We start from the raw sequence: 15,482 nt of genomic DNA, 5'->3' as shown, positions 1-15,482 counted from the left end.
AATCTTGCCACTTAGTAGTAAAAGTGGCAAAAAGTATGGCACAGTTGCAAACTCTATTTAATTGGGTATGCATCCTTTGAATATAAATATGTAGGATGGAAAATTAGAGAGCATCAAGAGTTGCTATCACACTAGAAGATGTTGAGAAATGAATGAAGTTTCTGGAGATTACCTACTATTCCTAGAAGCCAAATTGTCAAGTACACATATCCACTAGAGAGATGGATCTAATCTTGCTTTCAACTCCTCATTTATTTTTTGTTTCATTTTGACATCCTAACTGTCTAAAATCACCTAAATGGAGGATATATTATGTGGCTAATTTTATGCACCATTGGAACCCTCGTATCCTTATTTTAGAGGAAAAAGGGAAAAGATAATTAGACAATAAAATGGTCCTTAGATTTTTTTTAGATAAATTAGAGGAGTCTAAATGTAACTAAATCTTATATTATTATGTTAGATAACTTCTCACTACATGCATAGAGCAAGCTATATAAGATGCAATAAAGAACTACATAGAACACCCAAAATATGCTGAAATATAGAAATCATTTAATCAAATATTACATAAGCATACGAAGCTATGTTCATTTCTAAGTTAGCTTTATGAATTGCTACCAGTAAATATCATAATTTATGAGTTGTTATCGGAGCTTTTTTACTTGCCTACTTGTCGGATCCATAATTTCAGATCCATATTCGTTTTCAATCGGATTATGGCCTAATCCTCTTTATCCAAGATCTTACCCGTCTCCAAGTCGAAGTCCTTTATTAGTAATTATTAGGACTTTACCGACCCATCAATGTTCTTTGGCTCGCTAGTCGCTAGTCTCTAGTTTCTACTCCAAGCTCGCTGCTTTGCCGCGATCCTCTCTCTCATGGCCATCTCCTCCTTCTCCTCGACCAAATCCATCACCATCCCCTCCCTCCTCCTACTCTCGGCTGCGTTCTTCGCCCTCCTCCTCTTCCTCCTCCTCACCTCTCTCTCCCCGTCTCCTTCTTGCTCTTGCCCAACCACGACTTCCACTTCCACCACCACTACTACCATCACCACCACTTCCTCGCCCAACCCCACCCCCGTATCTACTACCCAAGAGGACATCTCCTGGCTCAAGTCTCAGCTCTCCCTCAACTCCCTCCGCGACCCCCCTTCCTCTCCCGCCGCTTGGCATTCTCTTCGGAAAGGCATCAATCCCCGGACTCGCGCACAGCAGCTCGAGGATCTCCAAAGGTTGGATATCCAATTCGTTTCTCTTTCCTTTTGATCCTACTCATCTGTAAATTTTGGATCTTGGACTGTTTCATAGATTTAGAGCCATTTCCCGCAATCAAATGGGAATGATACTCCTTTCTATTTCATTTAGATCGAACCTATCTCGAAAAAATTGATCTTAACCTATTTTTTTTTTTTCCTTTTCAATGGATTTAGAGGCATATTCCACTACGAGGATAGTGACGGCGCTCGTCTCTTTCTTTCATTTGGATCAAACACCATTAGATCTTGGGCTTGTCTGTCTTTGATTTGTAGTCATTTTCCAGCATGCTGTTCCACTCTCCTTTTCTTTTTATCAAACCCTCTCTAAGAATTGGATCTTGATTTTGTTTGTTGTAGATTTAAAGGCATTTCCCACTATGAGGATGGTGTTGCCGTGAACCACACTGCTCTCCCCTGCCCAGGTGAGCTCCTGGTGGAGGAACACCACAGTAACTATGGGGAGCCGTGGGCTGGTGGCCGCGATGTCTTTGAGTTTCTTGCAAGCGCTTCCCGCATTACCCCTGCTGATCATGTTCTTGAAATTGGCTGCGGCACGCTCCGAGTCGGTCTCCATTTTATCCGATATCTCGATCCTGGCCGATTCCATTGTCTGGAACGTGATGAGCTATCTCTCATGGCTGCTTTGCATTATGAGTTGCCTTCGCAGGGTCTTCTTTACAAAAGGCCGCTGATTGTCAAGGGGGAAGATATGGATTTTAGCAGATTTGGTGATGCGGTTTCATATGATCTGATATACGCAAGTGCTGTGTTCCTTCATATGCCTGATAAGCTTGTTTGGTTAGGGCTTGAGAGGCTAGTGGGTAGACTAAAGCCTGAGAAAGGTCAGATCTTTGTGTCCCACAACATCAAGTTTTGTTCCAGGTTGGGTGGGGAGGAATGCACGAGGAGGCTCACAAATTTGGGATTGGAGTATGTGGGAAAGCATACACATGATAGCTTGCTGTTTAACCACTATGAGATTTGGTTTCAGTTCAGAAGGCTTAAAGCCTAGATTTTGGTTAGGTGGCTGTTAGATTTCTTCTCTCTCATTAATTTCTCGGAAGTTAAGAGCTGAGTCAGCTTCAGCAATATTCCGTAGTTTGGACCTTCACCACAGACATCAGGTTGCAGTTTCACTTGCTTTGTGGATTATGAATTCGCTTTGATCTAGAAGTTGTGATCTTCAATGGAAAGAAAGGGAGAGCATTCAAAACTCGACCAATTTGTTGCGAATTGCACTTGGTGAGAAAGTTGGTCCTTGATCTTTATCTTGTTTCTTCCTAAACATTCAGTCAAATGTAAGTTTTGAAGTGTTATTTTCTGTTGCATGAAATATGTGCAGTAGAAACTGATATGATTAATAGTGGATTTAGCAATTTAGAGATGTTGTCTTCTTGTGGCTGTGAGGGATGGATATGCTCACTATGAATTTGCTCTTTATTTCCTAAGAAAACATAAGCTTTCTTGGGTGTGACTATTACCTGGTTTCTCCTTCCATATGTGGATATTCAACTTAATAGATGAATATACACTATCAGAAGTAAGAATTCTCATTTAACATGTAATAGTTCACAGCAATGTTCTTTGCTATCTTAGCTTGTCCAATTTTACTCCATGCCTTGATAATTTTATGAGAGCATCATAAAGTTAGTTATCCTGTAGCAGTCAGTTGCAATTTAAATACTGCAGATTGAGAATGGTATAGCTTGATAAGTATAGAGCTTGATATGATGATCTTTGTAGCATAAGTTCAATGGAGGGTACTGTTGTCCATTCATGCGCAAATCTGTTTATACTTTTGAAGTTTCTTTGCAAATATATGTACAAATATAACTTTTAGTCTTCCTATTCCTTTTTCAGTTTCAATAAATTGATCTGGTTTTAACAAGGAGATATCACAAATTTGTTATCCAAGGTCCAAATTGTTTCTCATTTTTGGCCTTTTTAGTGGATCGACTCCAAAACAATATAAACATACTTCTTTTAAATTCTGTTCTTCGAAGATCCAAAGTGTTTTTTTATTCATGCTATTTTTAAGTGGACTGACTCGACCAAAATATAAATTATGATTTGGTTTTTATATTAATGTATGTTCATTTTTTGTCCGGTCTTGTAGAGTGTAGAGATATTTTTCAGGAAGTAGAGTGTAGATATTGCTGCCCTAGATTATGATGAAAGCTATGCTTTCTCTATTCAGCTCTATTTCCATCTTGGCTAATGTCATTTGTCAAAATAAGCATTTATTTTATCACCATTTTCAGCTAAATTAATGTTTCCTACCTCTCCTTTGGAACGCTTGCCACCTTAATTGAATCAATAGTCCTTACTAGTTCTCTATTCTCTCTTTGTTGGAAGTGTCTGATGTATATCTTCTCGCTTTTACCATCAAAACGTGGGTTCTTTCCTACCCAGAGGTAGAGAATAGCTCACAGGAGAACAAAGAAATACAGTCAGAATTGATTAGCCTCGTAGTAAACAAAAGTGGACCTTGATGGTATTCAAATTAGAAATCGTAGTTTGGATATTCCTCAATAATGTTGTAGAGCCACCGTGCAAGATGCATCGTCTCCATTGATGATGTCAACCAGGGCTTTGCAAGCCGATTCAATGACAGTGGAGTGGACATTCTTCTCCAAGCATTGCGAGGAGTAGTGAAGCCTCTGCTTCAGCACACAGGTAGGGCCAGCAGTGATCACCAGAGCAGCACCAGCAAGAAGAGGGGAGCCGCTGGCGGACAAAGCCAACCCCACCGGGCGGACAGCCATCGAAGTGAGCTCCGTCACAGTTGAGCTTAGTTTGATACCTCTCAGCTATCTCAACTTAATATTCTTTTGGTATCTTTCTAAAAGACAACTTGACAACCATACCAGTATTAGACCACAATTGCATTCTTAACCATTATAGAAGTTTAGAGGGCTTGCTTATATATTTTTTCATAGTCGATGCATATTTGATTATAAAGAGAGCATAAAATTTATATATGAAATGCACTGCTATTAGGCCCCTTCGTCTGTGAATAAGAGGTCCATTTTTTGCGATAAATGCTGGTCAAATTCCTCCATCTACTTTACACTCCCTCTTGATCCAGCATAAGCGAGTTTCTTGTTGTGCAACCAAACATAACCTCATTAAAGAAGCAACAGAGTGAAAAAAAAAAATGTTGCTAGGGAAAGATCTCAGACTACTAATTCATCAATCTTTTGTGAACCTCTACTTCGAATGGTTTTCACACTGACATATCATGATTATTTTTTCTTGCTCGATTGAAACTTGTTAGTTGTAACCTCTCAAATATATACATCAATACCTTTTGGTTGGAGTTATATATTGATAAGTTTATTAGATTGCATCTCTCTTGCCTCCACCATTGTAACTCTGAAAACCCTTTCAATCTAGGAGGATTTATTGGTAGCGTTTTTCTTTTATCTCCAAAGAGTTGTATTTCTTGATGCAACTACTATCCATATTTAAATACTTTTGATGGAAGGAAATAGATAAGTTGAAGAGGAGACCGACATAAACAACAAGTTAACATCTCAATAAGTGACATCTAGGAGCTGCCATGAAATTATCATTTGCCCTGTCATATTGCTATTTGTTTTCCTCAATCTTTTTTTTTCTCAAAACGTGTATGAGATACCGGAGGAAATCCAAAAAAGTAGGACAGAAACTCAAACACCAATAGAATTAATACGTATCTTTTTTATAATTAAGGAAGTCATAGGTTTAACTCCAATTCCAAGTAATACCGAAAAGAATTTGTTTGTTGATTTAATAATTTGATTTAATTTGATTAACGACTCGATAATATGGAAGAATAGATTTTTTTTAAAAAAAAAATACTCTTTTAAAAGAAATTAATTATTGAGTAAACGAGTGTTGTAGCTTTATTAGAAGATGCTCTCGACCAAATTTACAAGCTCCGGTCTTTCCTCTGCCAGGCTAGAAGATGGTCTGCTCTCCCAATTCTTGCCCAGCCATCCCATCTCTTATCACCTTGGAAAAGAAATCCTCCAATGTATCCTTCCCGTAGCTCGGCGTCTTCTCGGCGCTGTACTCCCCTGTCTCAGGGTCCAGAACAAGCATACTCTCTGCGGCGTAGTACCTCCCGATTTTCCCAAACTCCGCTGCATCCTCTAACGAAGGGAACGCCTTTGCGAGGAAATCAAGCACCCCGATTGCGAAATCCATCACCCCGATTGGCACTTTCAAGAACTTGGGCTCCCGGCCTAGTAACCGGAAGAGGATCTCCCCCTGTTCCATTGGCGTCAGCGCCTTCCCTGGGCCACCAATCGGCAGGATCTTGCAGGCTTTGTCGCCGTCCATGACGCAATCCACAATGAATGCCGCGAGGTCTTCCTCGCTTATCGGCTTGCAGGCGCAGAGCCGCCCGTCCCCGAACATCACGTAGGGCTTCCCGTCCTTCACTGACTCCACCTGCCCGCCTAAGCTCTTGAAGAATGCGGTTGGCCGGACGATGCTGTAGGTGAAGCCGGGGTCCTCCGCCGCCTCCTTCTCGAGCTCGGCTTCGAACTTGAGCTTCGCCTTTTGGAACTCGAGGAGCGGCTTTTGGACGCAGATGGCGGAGAGGAGGACGAAGTGGGAGGCGCCGAGGCGGCGCCCGGAGACCAGGCTGTTGCGGGTCGCCTCGTAGTCGATCTTCCACGAGTCCGAGATACCGCCGTTGCGGCTCGCGAGACAGCAGACGACGGCGTCGATGGGGCGGCCGATGGCGTCGAGGGAATCGTTCAGCGCGGCGGCGTCGGTGACGTCGGAGAAGCAGACCGTCGCGCCCGCCAGGTGTTTGACGGTTTGCTCCCGGTCGTTGCGGCCGCGGATGCCGCTGCGCTCGCGGGCGACGGCGATCACGTTGAGGCCCCGGCGGAGGAGCTCGCCGACGACGAATTTGCCGATGTAGCCGGTGGAGCCGGTGACGAGGACGGTGACGTCGCTTGGGTTTCTGGTTCGGAAGGAAGGGGAGGAGGAAACAGAGGTGGGTTTGGGAGTGGGAGGGGTTTGGGAGCTGGAGGTACGAATTGAGAGGCGTACATTTCTGAGTCTGAGTTTAGAAATGGGAAGAGTTGGGATGCGGAGTGAAGAAGGGAGAGGAGAGAGGAGAGAGAGGTGGGTTGTATGGTAACGGAGGAGAAGGGGGTGATGGTAAGAGGAGAGGGACATCATCTGGTGTTCGATGAATGGCCTGAATGAGTTTGGAGTCTGAAAGAGGGAGTGAAAAGGTTTTGCTTCTGGCATCTGTGGTGGTTGTGGCTTGCGAAATCTACTTGCGTTTGTCAGTCCAATGGATCCTCCACAGCCACTAGACTACAAAAAAATTCCTATTGGTAAATGGAATCATACTATTTGCCCATCAAGTGTGATAAGTTTAGCATTTTTACTCCACATCTCCACGTTAATCGGATAACTTTGCTGTTATGGAAAAATGGACTATCATAAACTAGTCGATTAGAGCATTTTCAACCGTGGCTCCACTAAAAATGGAGCAAGAGTCAGGTGCACTCCAATATATATATATATATTAAAATAATAATATAATATATATTATTATATTAGCTATTTTAAATTACTTAATAGGTCATCTTAGCGTTATTATTTTTTAATAAAAAATATATGGTTAGAAAACTCTTATCGAGATCTTTAAAATAAGACTAATATTTAATAGTTTCAGAAATAATTTTAAATTACTAATTTTTTAATTAAACGCATCGAAATTACATTATACGAAATAAACATCGAAATAAGTATTACATGTCATTAAATAAAAATATCAAAATTACATTAGATAAAATAAGTAGAAATTAACTAAACATAATAAAAATAATATATGTTTAATATTCTGATAAGTCATCTCCGTAGCCACCGATTCCAGTTCTGTAGACACCGGTTCCGGTTTTATTTTTAACGTATTTCATATTTAATGTATTTCATATCTAATATATTTTAATATTTTATATTTACATTGAAAATAATTTTGAGTAACTATATTTTAGGACACATAATTTATTAGACTCATTTTTATAAATAATAAAAATTTAAAATTTAAAATTTAAATTAACTCAAAAATAATTTAATATGACTCATTTTAAAGGTCTCGATGAGACATTTCCAATGGTATTATTTTTTGTTAAAAACTGATTAGTAAAACTAATTATATACTCAGTTTAACTAACTAAATTATTTAATAAAGGATACAAATGAAATTAAAATTATTGGGTAATTTTGGTCCCCACTATTGCTAGCTCCAAATTTGGAGCTAGTTTTAGAGCCCCATTGGAGCTTAACCGAGCTCCAAAATCTAATTTTGGAGCCCAGTTGGAGTTGCTCTTAGAAGAACTTTTCTGTAAAATAGATTTATTTTTCAGACTCGCTTTGCAAATAAGTGACTACTCACCCAAACTATTTGCAAAAATTAGTAAACCGCTTTTGGTGAAAGATTTTGGCTCTCAAGGTAAGTGATTTTATACACATAATTATATGACAATAACAATATAAAACAATACGAAGAGAATATCCAAGCACCTAGTTGCCCACTTAAGATAATTCTCTGGAATCTTAAAATCCCTTCCAAAATCAAAATCTTTCTCTAAAAAATTTGCTGGGAAAAAATATCTACCAAGATTTATCTAAACTACCTCAAAATAACTATTGACAATCTATGCCCTTTGTGATCGTTGGAACTGGAAACCATCCCCCACTTATTCTTCTCTTGTAGGGCTGCTATTACCTTATGGGAGCTATTGAGAGTAAATCTTAGTGTAAATCTCAATTTTTGGGATGAGTGGGTTAATTATTTCTAACTCTTTGAAGAAAATATTCCGGATACTAGAACTATGCCTTGGATGAGAGCTCTTATTGCGGTTACTTTATAACAAATATGAAAATACAGGTGATCTTTAAAAATGAAAGGGAAGAGATTAAACAGGTATGGAAGCGTTTGGTCCTTTTGACTAATGAATACTTTGAAAATCTCTCTGCTGGCACCACAAACCCTCCTAACCCTGAGCACTTAATGCGCTGTGAACTTCCTCCGCCAACTTGGATCAAGGTCAATTCGGTTTTGATAGTCGAAGCTGCTGCTATGCGGGAGGCTTTGCTGTTTTTTAAAGATAAAAAATTCACCAATATCTGCTTGGAATCTAACTCTCTCCTTCTCATCAACATCATCAAGGGCATCTCTCCGGCCCCATGGTCGGTGGAATCCATCACCAATGATATCCTTCTATTAACTAACAATTATCATAATTGTGAAGTTAAACACATCTTTCGCGAGGCCAATTCCGCTGTTGAATGGCTCGCCAACTTGGGTAAATCTTTAGGTTATGGCTATACTTGGGGTAGTGGTTTCCCCAATGATCTTTTGTCTATTTTGGTATCCGACTCTAACGAAGCTTTTTGTAACCGTGGCTGATTTATAAAAAAACATTTCCTTTTCAAAATAAAAGTTTGAAAGAATAAACATAGTTCCCTAAAAACTTCAGCATTAGAATTAATGATAGTTCATACAGTGTGCTTATCGGTAAATACATTGTCAACATTTTTAGGAAAGATTTTGCATTTTATCACAACATCTTTTGTGGGAATAGAAGGTTGAATGGATGATGCAGGATGCCAGAATGCAAATCGAGTACTTATCTGTTATTTCTTGGGCATGATATTGTTTTCAATTTCATAGAATTGCTCATTGTAGTTCTAGTTTTACCACAAAGAGATAGTATTAAGCCTTATAAATTTGCAACTTCTAAAATTACTCCCTATGACCTAAAGCTATCAAGAGTAATAATTGTGGTAAAACAAACCATATGCAGTGTTCCTAAGTTTGCAAATCCCATAGATCTCTGTTATAAAAATGAAACTATAAGAATCAACTACATAATGTTGCAACACACATGGATCTCTACAATAAAAAGAGTAATGATATACCCAAAAACACTTTACAAATGTTCCACGAACAAGATAATGTGGCAATATTTTATCCATTGATAGTTATCTCTCCATCTCATAGCCATCACTATCAATGGATAAAATGATGCCATATTAAAAGTATTTATATACCAATCAACTCTAATAGAGTTGGTAAGTACCTTCCACATGACCAAGACGATTATAAGTTCGACTCCAATCCTAAATAAAATATTATAAAAAAATTATTTAATAATTTGGCTCGGCAATGTGATTAGCTTGGAAGAACAACTCGACAGCACAACAGCTTAAAGTAATGATATACCTAAAAACACTTTACAAATGTTCTATAACAAGATAATATGGCAATATTTTGTCCATTGATAGTTTCTCTCTCCATCTCATAGCCATCGCTATCAATAGATAAAATGTTGCCATATCAAAAGTGTTTATATAGTATTTGTGAGCATAGCATTATCCTAATAAAAATATAACCATATGAAATAGTCGCAAAAACCTGTAAAACCACATGGATTTATTTACAATTTTTCCCTTTATTGCATAAAAATTGCTTTTGAAAATGTTATGGGCGAAATCATTGCATTGATCATCAGTATCATGGTTAATCATCAGTATCAATATTTCCATAATCTTCCTCATCATCAATATCAAATTCACAATTCACATGGGCATCATGAGGGTTGGCCTGCATCTCTTTAAAATGGCCAATTACATTTCTTGCTTCAGAGATGAGAGCAGCCTGGGCAGCTCTAAGGACTCCAGCTTTTGGTTCGCGGTTGGCCTTGCTGGGCGTTGGAGTGATCAATAATTTCCCAGTCTTAGCATGAGTTTTTCTCCTTGCTTCTCTACAATGCAAGTGGTCAATGTACTTCTCGTGCAGTGCGACATTCTTGATCTGCTTCAGAACATCAGGACTGGGGTCTGTTTGGTTTGTTCTGAATCTTGACATCACTTTCTTATGGGCTGACGAAGATCTCTGGTTGCACTTCTGGAGGAAACCACAAGACTTCAACACAGAGCCGGGTGTTCCTGGAGAATCCAGGAGTGATGGATCTTGCGATGTTTCAAGCACTGAGAAATGGTCGACCTCCTCACTTTGATCCATGAGGCAGTGCTTCCTCAGTATATGCCTCACTGTTTTCTGTGCAGCAAGAGTCTTTTGTTTAGTGCTCCTATTCCTTTTGGGTTTTGATTCCACAGGAGCAGGATAATTACAGTCTAATAAGGTGGCATTTTCTGCTGGAGATATCTCCACTTTACGTAATCTTGTACGAGGTCGAGTTGGAGGTGGAGTCACATGGTCTTCATGGATTCTGTTAAAGCATTCTTGCATAGACTTGCCAGGTACCTGCAGATGTTAAAAAACTGTCAGAAAGTAGCTCATTACTTGAACAAATCTAAGATTAGTACTCATTTATGGAGTGCATGCACAAGTACTGCAGCAACACATCAAATATGCAGTAAATAAACTGTTTCAAAAGTCCACGATGCAACCAGGCTGCTCTGCCAGATCATTTAATTATAGAACTGAAGTCCCAATACTTGAGTAACATGTCACCATATGGTTCACTCAGAGCTGCACAACACCACAAGTTTTAAAGTAACAACATAGAGTATAAGACCACAAAATGCATTAATGTTCACATCATCATATTGTTACATTTTATGACAAGGCAAGAATAGCGCTGACAGAGTTATTCAGGCAGCTATGGTTGTTTGGTCATCAGGAAAATGACTGTCTTTGATAATAGAAGTGGACCATGAGGCGACAATCTCATGTGTGTGAATAAAGTGGTGAACCATTTAACGGATCTACCATCTCAATCACTTTCTTTGCTACATATATTAGAGACATACATCTTGATGAGGACAGGGAGCAGCAGGATCTCATGTACTGCATGAATTGCATGCTACCAGAAGCACATTTATGTGGGTGGCTGCGGATCACATGGGCCAATCAATTCCCACATTTGCATCTTGATACAAAATAAATCAATTCCTTCTCTAATAGAACATCTTGAACCTAAAATACTGTCCTATTTAAGTATGTTATATGACTATATTTGTACGTCAGTATCTTTGTGTCTTTTGTGTGCATGCATGTAGCAAACATGCATGAAGAATATGAGGTCTACAGAACATGCATACCAATACAAAAGAATATGCAGACATCAGTATAAAAATCTTTGAAGCATATGATACAAGTCTGCAGGTATGTGATTTAGTTGAATCTTAAGATAGTAAAAAATGAATAAACCATTACTAGTTTGTTCTTCATCAATTAATTTAAGTGATAATCCACAGGAAAATGTTCAACACGCTATGACATCAATAAGATGGAATATCATACATGCAAAAGCACCTATAAATCGTGACAGTTAACTCAATAGCGAAAAAAACCCAATTAGGAGCATTCAAAGTCATTAATCATATATCTTTCACTGACAACTACATTCTGAGGTTGATAAGAAATGTAAACTGACATGAGATCATGTTCAACGAAAATGATGATTAATCAGATGAATGGCAAGTCCATTACCAAAACACACTTTCCTCTTCTCACTTAAATTTCACATTTCCAAAGAGATCAGTATAATCGCTATTACTTTCATGGTGCAAAATGACGGCAAGCCTTTACTGTCGTGCATTGGACCATTTCCCCAAATATCCAATATGGCAAAAGGAAACTGTCCCTTGAAGTGACCGACAAACTGTGCCTAATCATCTTCCAAATGTACTCAATCTAATGTATCAGTACCAGATACTATATATATATATTTGATTTGGATAGCATGTGAGTATCCATGTTTCATAGCACCTAACAATTTACAAAACGAGATCTGGCAGAGAACAATGACAAATTGAGGTCTTCTCCTATGGTATATCAGTCAACGCCCCATAAAGTGCATCTCTGAAATACAAGGTTTAACCAATTAATTTGAGGACTTTTTCATGTGCCTCCATGCAGGAGAATACCAATTTAACTCTTATAGCAACACATGGATAATCCTTTAAAGGAGCAAAAATGTTTGAGGCAAACCTCCCTGTGGGAAAAGTTTCCGGTACCGGCCCTTTTGTGTAGGAGGACCTTTAAGGCAAGGTAAGTCATGAAACTAGAATGATTTGATTCACCAACAGTACATGAATGCAGTTTCACTTTTGTATGGCATATCTAAACCATATGAGAAATGGAGCACTTGGTTCAACTAAATCAACCTAAATTTGGTAGATCGACTCCTGCAAAGCTATGTAGTTTGGTTGAATAGTGTTCACCAACAGTTGTAAGTCTGGTTGATTTAGATACCTTAGATAAGATTAATCAGGTGATCAGGTCAAATTTAAGATGGACAAACTCTTATCAAGCATGGTTCTGAACTTCAGATAAATGTGGCAAAATTTCGTACAATGACTGATCCATGGAATGATAAAATGCTTGTTGGATAATTGTGAAAAGGCATGATGTAGGGAAAATCTAGGCATTATGGTAGGATAAGGGCAGTGATATTGTTAAGTCTAGCATATAAGATAACAATTGTACTTTGAAAGTCCAAATACAATGGTGTAAGGTATATTTGTCCAAACTTCAGTCCTGAATATACACATGCTTTAACGTTAAAATAATTCATGTCCTAGTGTAATCTGCATTTTACTATAAAATGCAAATGACAGTTCAACTACATAAACCAATATCTTTAAAGTTTAATCATGTTTGTTTGCTCTTCAGCATGTTGCCATGTCCTCATAAAGGGCATATATTTGAAGCTAACCTAAGTCAGATAAAGTCTTCTCTAATAGATCCTTTTATAAACTTCCCAGCTATAAGTTTGTTGAGGAAGAAAGAGAATGCTCCAACTTCTCTTTCTTCCAACATTATGGACAAAGTACAACATTTACATTTATATTGAAGATCACAAAGAGCATATTATAATAATTAGTAAATTGTTAGCGAGCACATTAGCCTGTTCAAAAATAATGAATGTGACCCTTACCATAACTCTCCAATGAATTGCCATGCCATAATCGAGTATAGAGACATTAAATGCCACTATGTCAACATAAGGGAAAACAGGCACTTTATTTGGATAATAGGTTAGCTGGTCCCGAAAAAACATATTGAAATGAAATATCAGATATGGCAGTCTGTATTATCTGTATTCGACAGAGCTGAAACAAAAATAAATTAATATTTTAGAACAAGAAGGAAAACAAAAAATATGACAGTGGCGTAATTCAATCAAATGAGCAAGCTTAAAAATTAGTAAGTAGAACTTGTAAGACACTTATGAAGGTTTGATAACTTCTAACAGAGATCAAACACTGTTAGGAAGCTATAATACTTGTAATAAACAAAAATAATTATGTGAAACATGTAAATGATAAAAGGGACATCTAGAAAAATACCATTTTAGAAACCTTCTTCCAGAAATGTGGTGAAGGCCTAGCTAAAAAATATGCCTTCTGCAATGCCATGTCTTGCTCTTTTGTCCATTCCTCAGGAGCACAACCTTGCTCCATATCTCTTGTTTCTGTCTCAATCTCCTCTCCAGAATCTGCCACTCTCTTTCTAACCCTCTTCACATCCACTTCCCTGTTCACCAAAATCAAGGGGCTACCTTCATTTCCTATTTCTTCTTCCTTAGCCTTCTTACTATCCAACCCATCTACCCTGACCTCCACTTTGTCCACAATTCTAGAGCAACCTCTCCTATCTTCAAATTCTATTCCACAACCGGTACTTCGGCTGAAAACACAAGATGAATCAGAAGTTAACCTTTCAGATCTTCTTCGATTAATGCAGCAATCAGCAGCACGAGAAGATGCTAAATCAGCATCTTTCTTAGAGGCCAACCTCGCAGATCTTCTTTGAACCCGAGAACATTCATGACTAGGAGCCAAAAATGCCTCTTTTGTGACCTCATAAAACTTAGATGTCGAAGTTTCGTGAGCCGGAGAGCATTCTACCATTTGGGCATGCCTCAAATCGTCATCAGAGGCATTAACCAAAACAGTTGGTGGGCATCGCTGAAAATTAGCCTGAGTTTTCTTGGCCATGCCAATTTCTTCTGAATTAATCGATAATGTCCTACAAGCTAACCTTAACGACCTCCTTCGGCTAACACAACTCTTGCTACTTCCGGAATCCTTGGTTTTGATACACTCCAAAGGTTTCTTCTTGCTTCTTGTGGAGAACCCGTGTTGGGTTTTCTTGGCAGTTGGGGTTTCTTCAGGATTTGGGGAAAAGGAGGGTGATTTGATGTGGATCTTCTCTGAAGAGGGTCTTTTATCCTGCTGCTTCTTAGAACTGGGTCGCTTCTCGACGGGAGTCTCACCCTTTTGAGATTGGAATCGTGGAGACCTTCGAACAGCGGTGTTCTGAGAGCGGAGACATCGACTACTACTACTACTACTGCCACCATGAGCGGCGGAGTTGCTACTAATAGGAGCTTTCTTCGACATCTGGGTTTTGGTGTTTGAGGGCGAGAAATATCAAATGGTTGGAGAAGAGGGAAATTTGCCTATGTCGTGGAGTTCAAAATCCTTAACCCTTCGAGGGTGAAGAAAAGAACCGGGTTTTGATTCTGGCAAACTGAGCCAAGTAAAACCGGTTCAGGATTTACTTTCTGCTTGCATGATAACTTGCAATATATATATATATATATATATATATATATATATATATATATTAAATACATTTTATCCCACTTTACCTCCTAAAATTTGTGATCTTATAAAATAACTTAAATTGCTCAGATTTTTTCTGTTAAATAACTAATATATTCAAGAAAGTTTAGTGGCTTAGTAATACAAAAATATAAGTATGAAAAAATAAAAATAAATTTTGTTCAAAATAAAAATAAATTTTAATTAAAAAGTCACAACACTATTAATTTTAGTTGGAAAACATAATAACTATAACTTAGTTAAAAATACAAGGAGGCATAATAATACAAAATAAAGTTAGATAAGTAGGTTAATTCTCCTGGTCATAATAAGCTCAAAGTATATGCATATAGTAAGAAATAGACTAGAGAAAGAAGATAACTCTTTTATCGCATAGCATAATAAGCACTAAAAGTTTACACCACTGTCCCTTAATAAATTATTTAGAGAGACATTAACCTTCCACTAATACTGTGAAGCTACACCAAATGGAAGTCCCTACGCTTAAATCATTAAGAAATGGCCTAACTCATCACTCACTCCATGAGATATAGTCTGCCATAATGGACCGACAGGTCAGACTACCTACAGACTTTCGAGTCAGATTAGACAGACAAAAGCTAGC

The 15,482-nt window shown here is 38.3% G+C and overlaps 3 protein-coding genes across 4 annotated transcripts; 1 reads left to right on the top strand and 2 right to left on the bottom strand.

The window, feature by feature from the left end:
• Positions 1-805: 805 nt before the first annotated feature.
• Positions 806-2,642, top strand: LOC140790207 (uncharacterized). Its single transcript, XM_073140176.1, has 2 exons — positions 806-1,234; positions 1,616-2,642. The coding sequence occupies exons 1-2, from the start codon at positions 882-884 to the stop codon at positions 2,268-2,270; spliced, it is 1,008 nt and encodes a 335-aa protein (XP_072996277.1). The 5' UTR covers positions 806-881; the 3' UTR covers positions 2,271-2,642.
• A 2,477-nt stretch (positions 2,643-5,119) lies between these two features.
• LOC140791487 (divinyl chlorophyllide a 8-vinyl-reductase, chloroplastic) lies at positions 5,120-6,653 on the bottom strand. Its single transcript, XM_073142082.1, has one exon. The coding sequence runs from the start codon at positions 6,509-6,511 to the stop codon at positions 5,201-5,203; it is 1,311 nt and encodes a 436-aa protein (XP_072998183.1). The 5' UTR covers positions 6,512-6,653; the 3' UTR covers positions 5,120-5,200.
• A 3,056-nt stretch (positions 6,654-9,709) lies between these two features.
• Positions 9,710-14,763, bottom strand: LOC140790985 (uncharacterized). 2 transcript variants are annotated; one of them, XM_073141325.1, is made up of 3 exons: positions 14,046-14,756; positions 13,598-13,937; positions 9,710-10,544 (listed from the first exon to the last, which is right to left on the bottom strand). In XM_073141325.1, exons 1-3 carry the CDS (start codon positions 14,651-14,653, stop codon positions 9,798-9,800), a joined length of 1,695 nt encoding a protein of 564 aa, XP_072997426.1. In that variant the 5' UTR covers positions 14,654-14,756; the 3' UTR covers positions 9,710-9,797. The 2 variants fall into 2 exon arrangements, with proteins under 2 accessions (XP_072997426.1, XP_072997425.1); XM_073141324.1 differs by having other exon boundaries at positions 13,598-14,763.
• Between the last annotated feature and the right edge of the window lie 719 nt (positions 14,764-15,482).

This window comes from Typha latifolia, chromosome 6, assembly GCF_019914945.1.
Source record: "Typha latifolia isolate L0001 chromosome 6, TyphaL0001v2, whole genome shotgun sequence".
NCBI lineage: Eukaryota > Viridiplantae > Streptophyta > Magnoliopsida > Poales > Typhaceae > Typha > Typha latifolia.
This window is presented reverse-complemented; position numbering and strand designations above follow the sequence as displayed.

Excerpts from the sequence above, each read along its gene's own strand:
- LOC140790207 (XM_073140176.1), top strand. The coding sequence starts at position 882 with ATGGCCATCTCCTCCTTCTCCTCGACCAAATCCATCACCATCCCCTCC. Across the intron at positions 1,235-1,615 it reads CAGCTCGAGGATCTCCAAAG|ATTTAAAGGCATTTCCCACT; the intron begins GTTGGATATCCA and ends TGTTTGTTGTAG.
- LOC140791487 (XM_073142082.1), bottom strand. The coding sequence starts at position 6,511 with ATGCCAGAAGCAAAACCTTTTCACTCCCTCTTTCAGACTCCAAACTCA.
- LOC140790985 (XM_073141324.1), bottom strand. The coding sequence starts at position 14,653 with ATGTCGAAGAAAGCTCCTATTAGTAGCAACTCCGCCGCTCATGGTGGC. Across the intron at positions 10,545-13,597 it reads GGAAGAAGGTTTCTAAAATG|GTACCTGGCAAGTCTATGCA; the intron begins GTATTTTTCTAG and ends TAACATCTGCAG.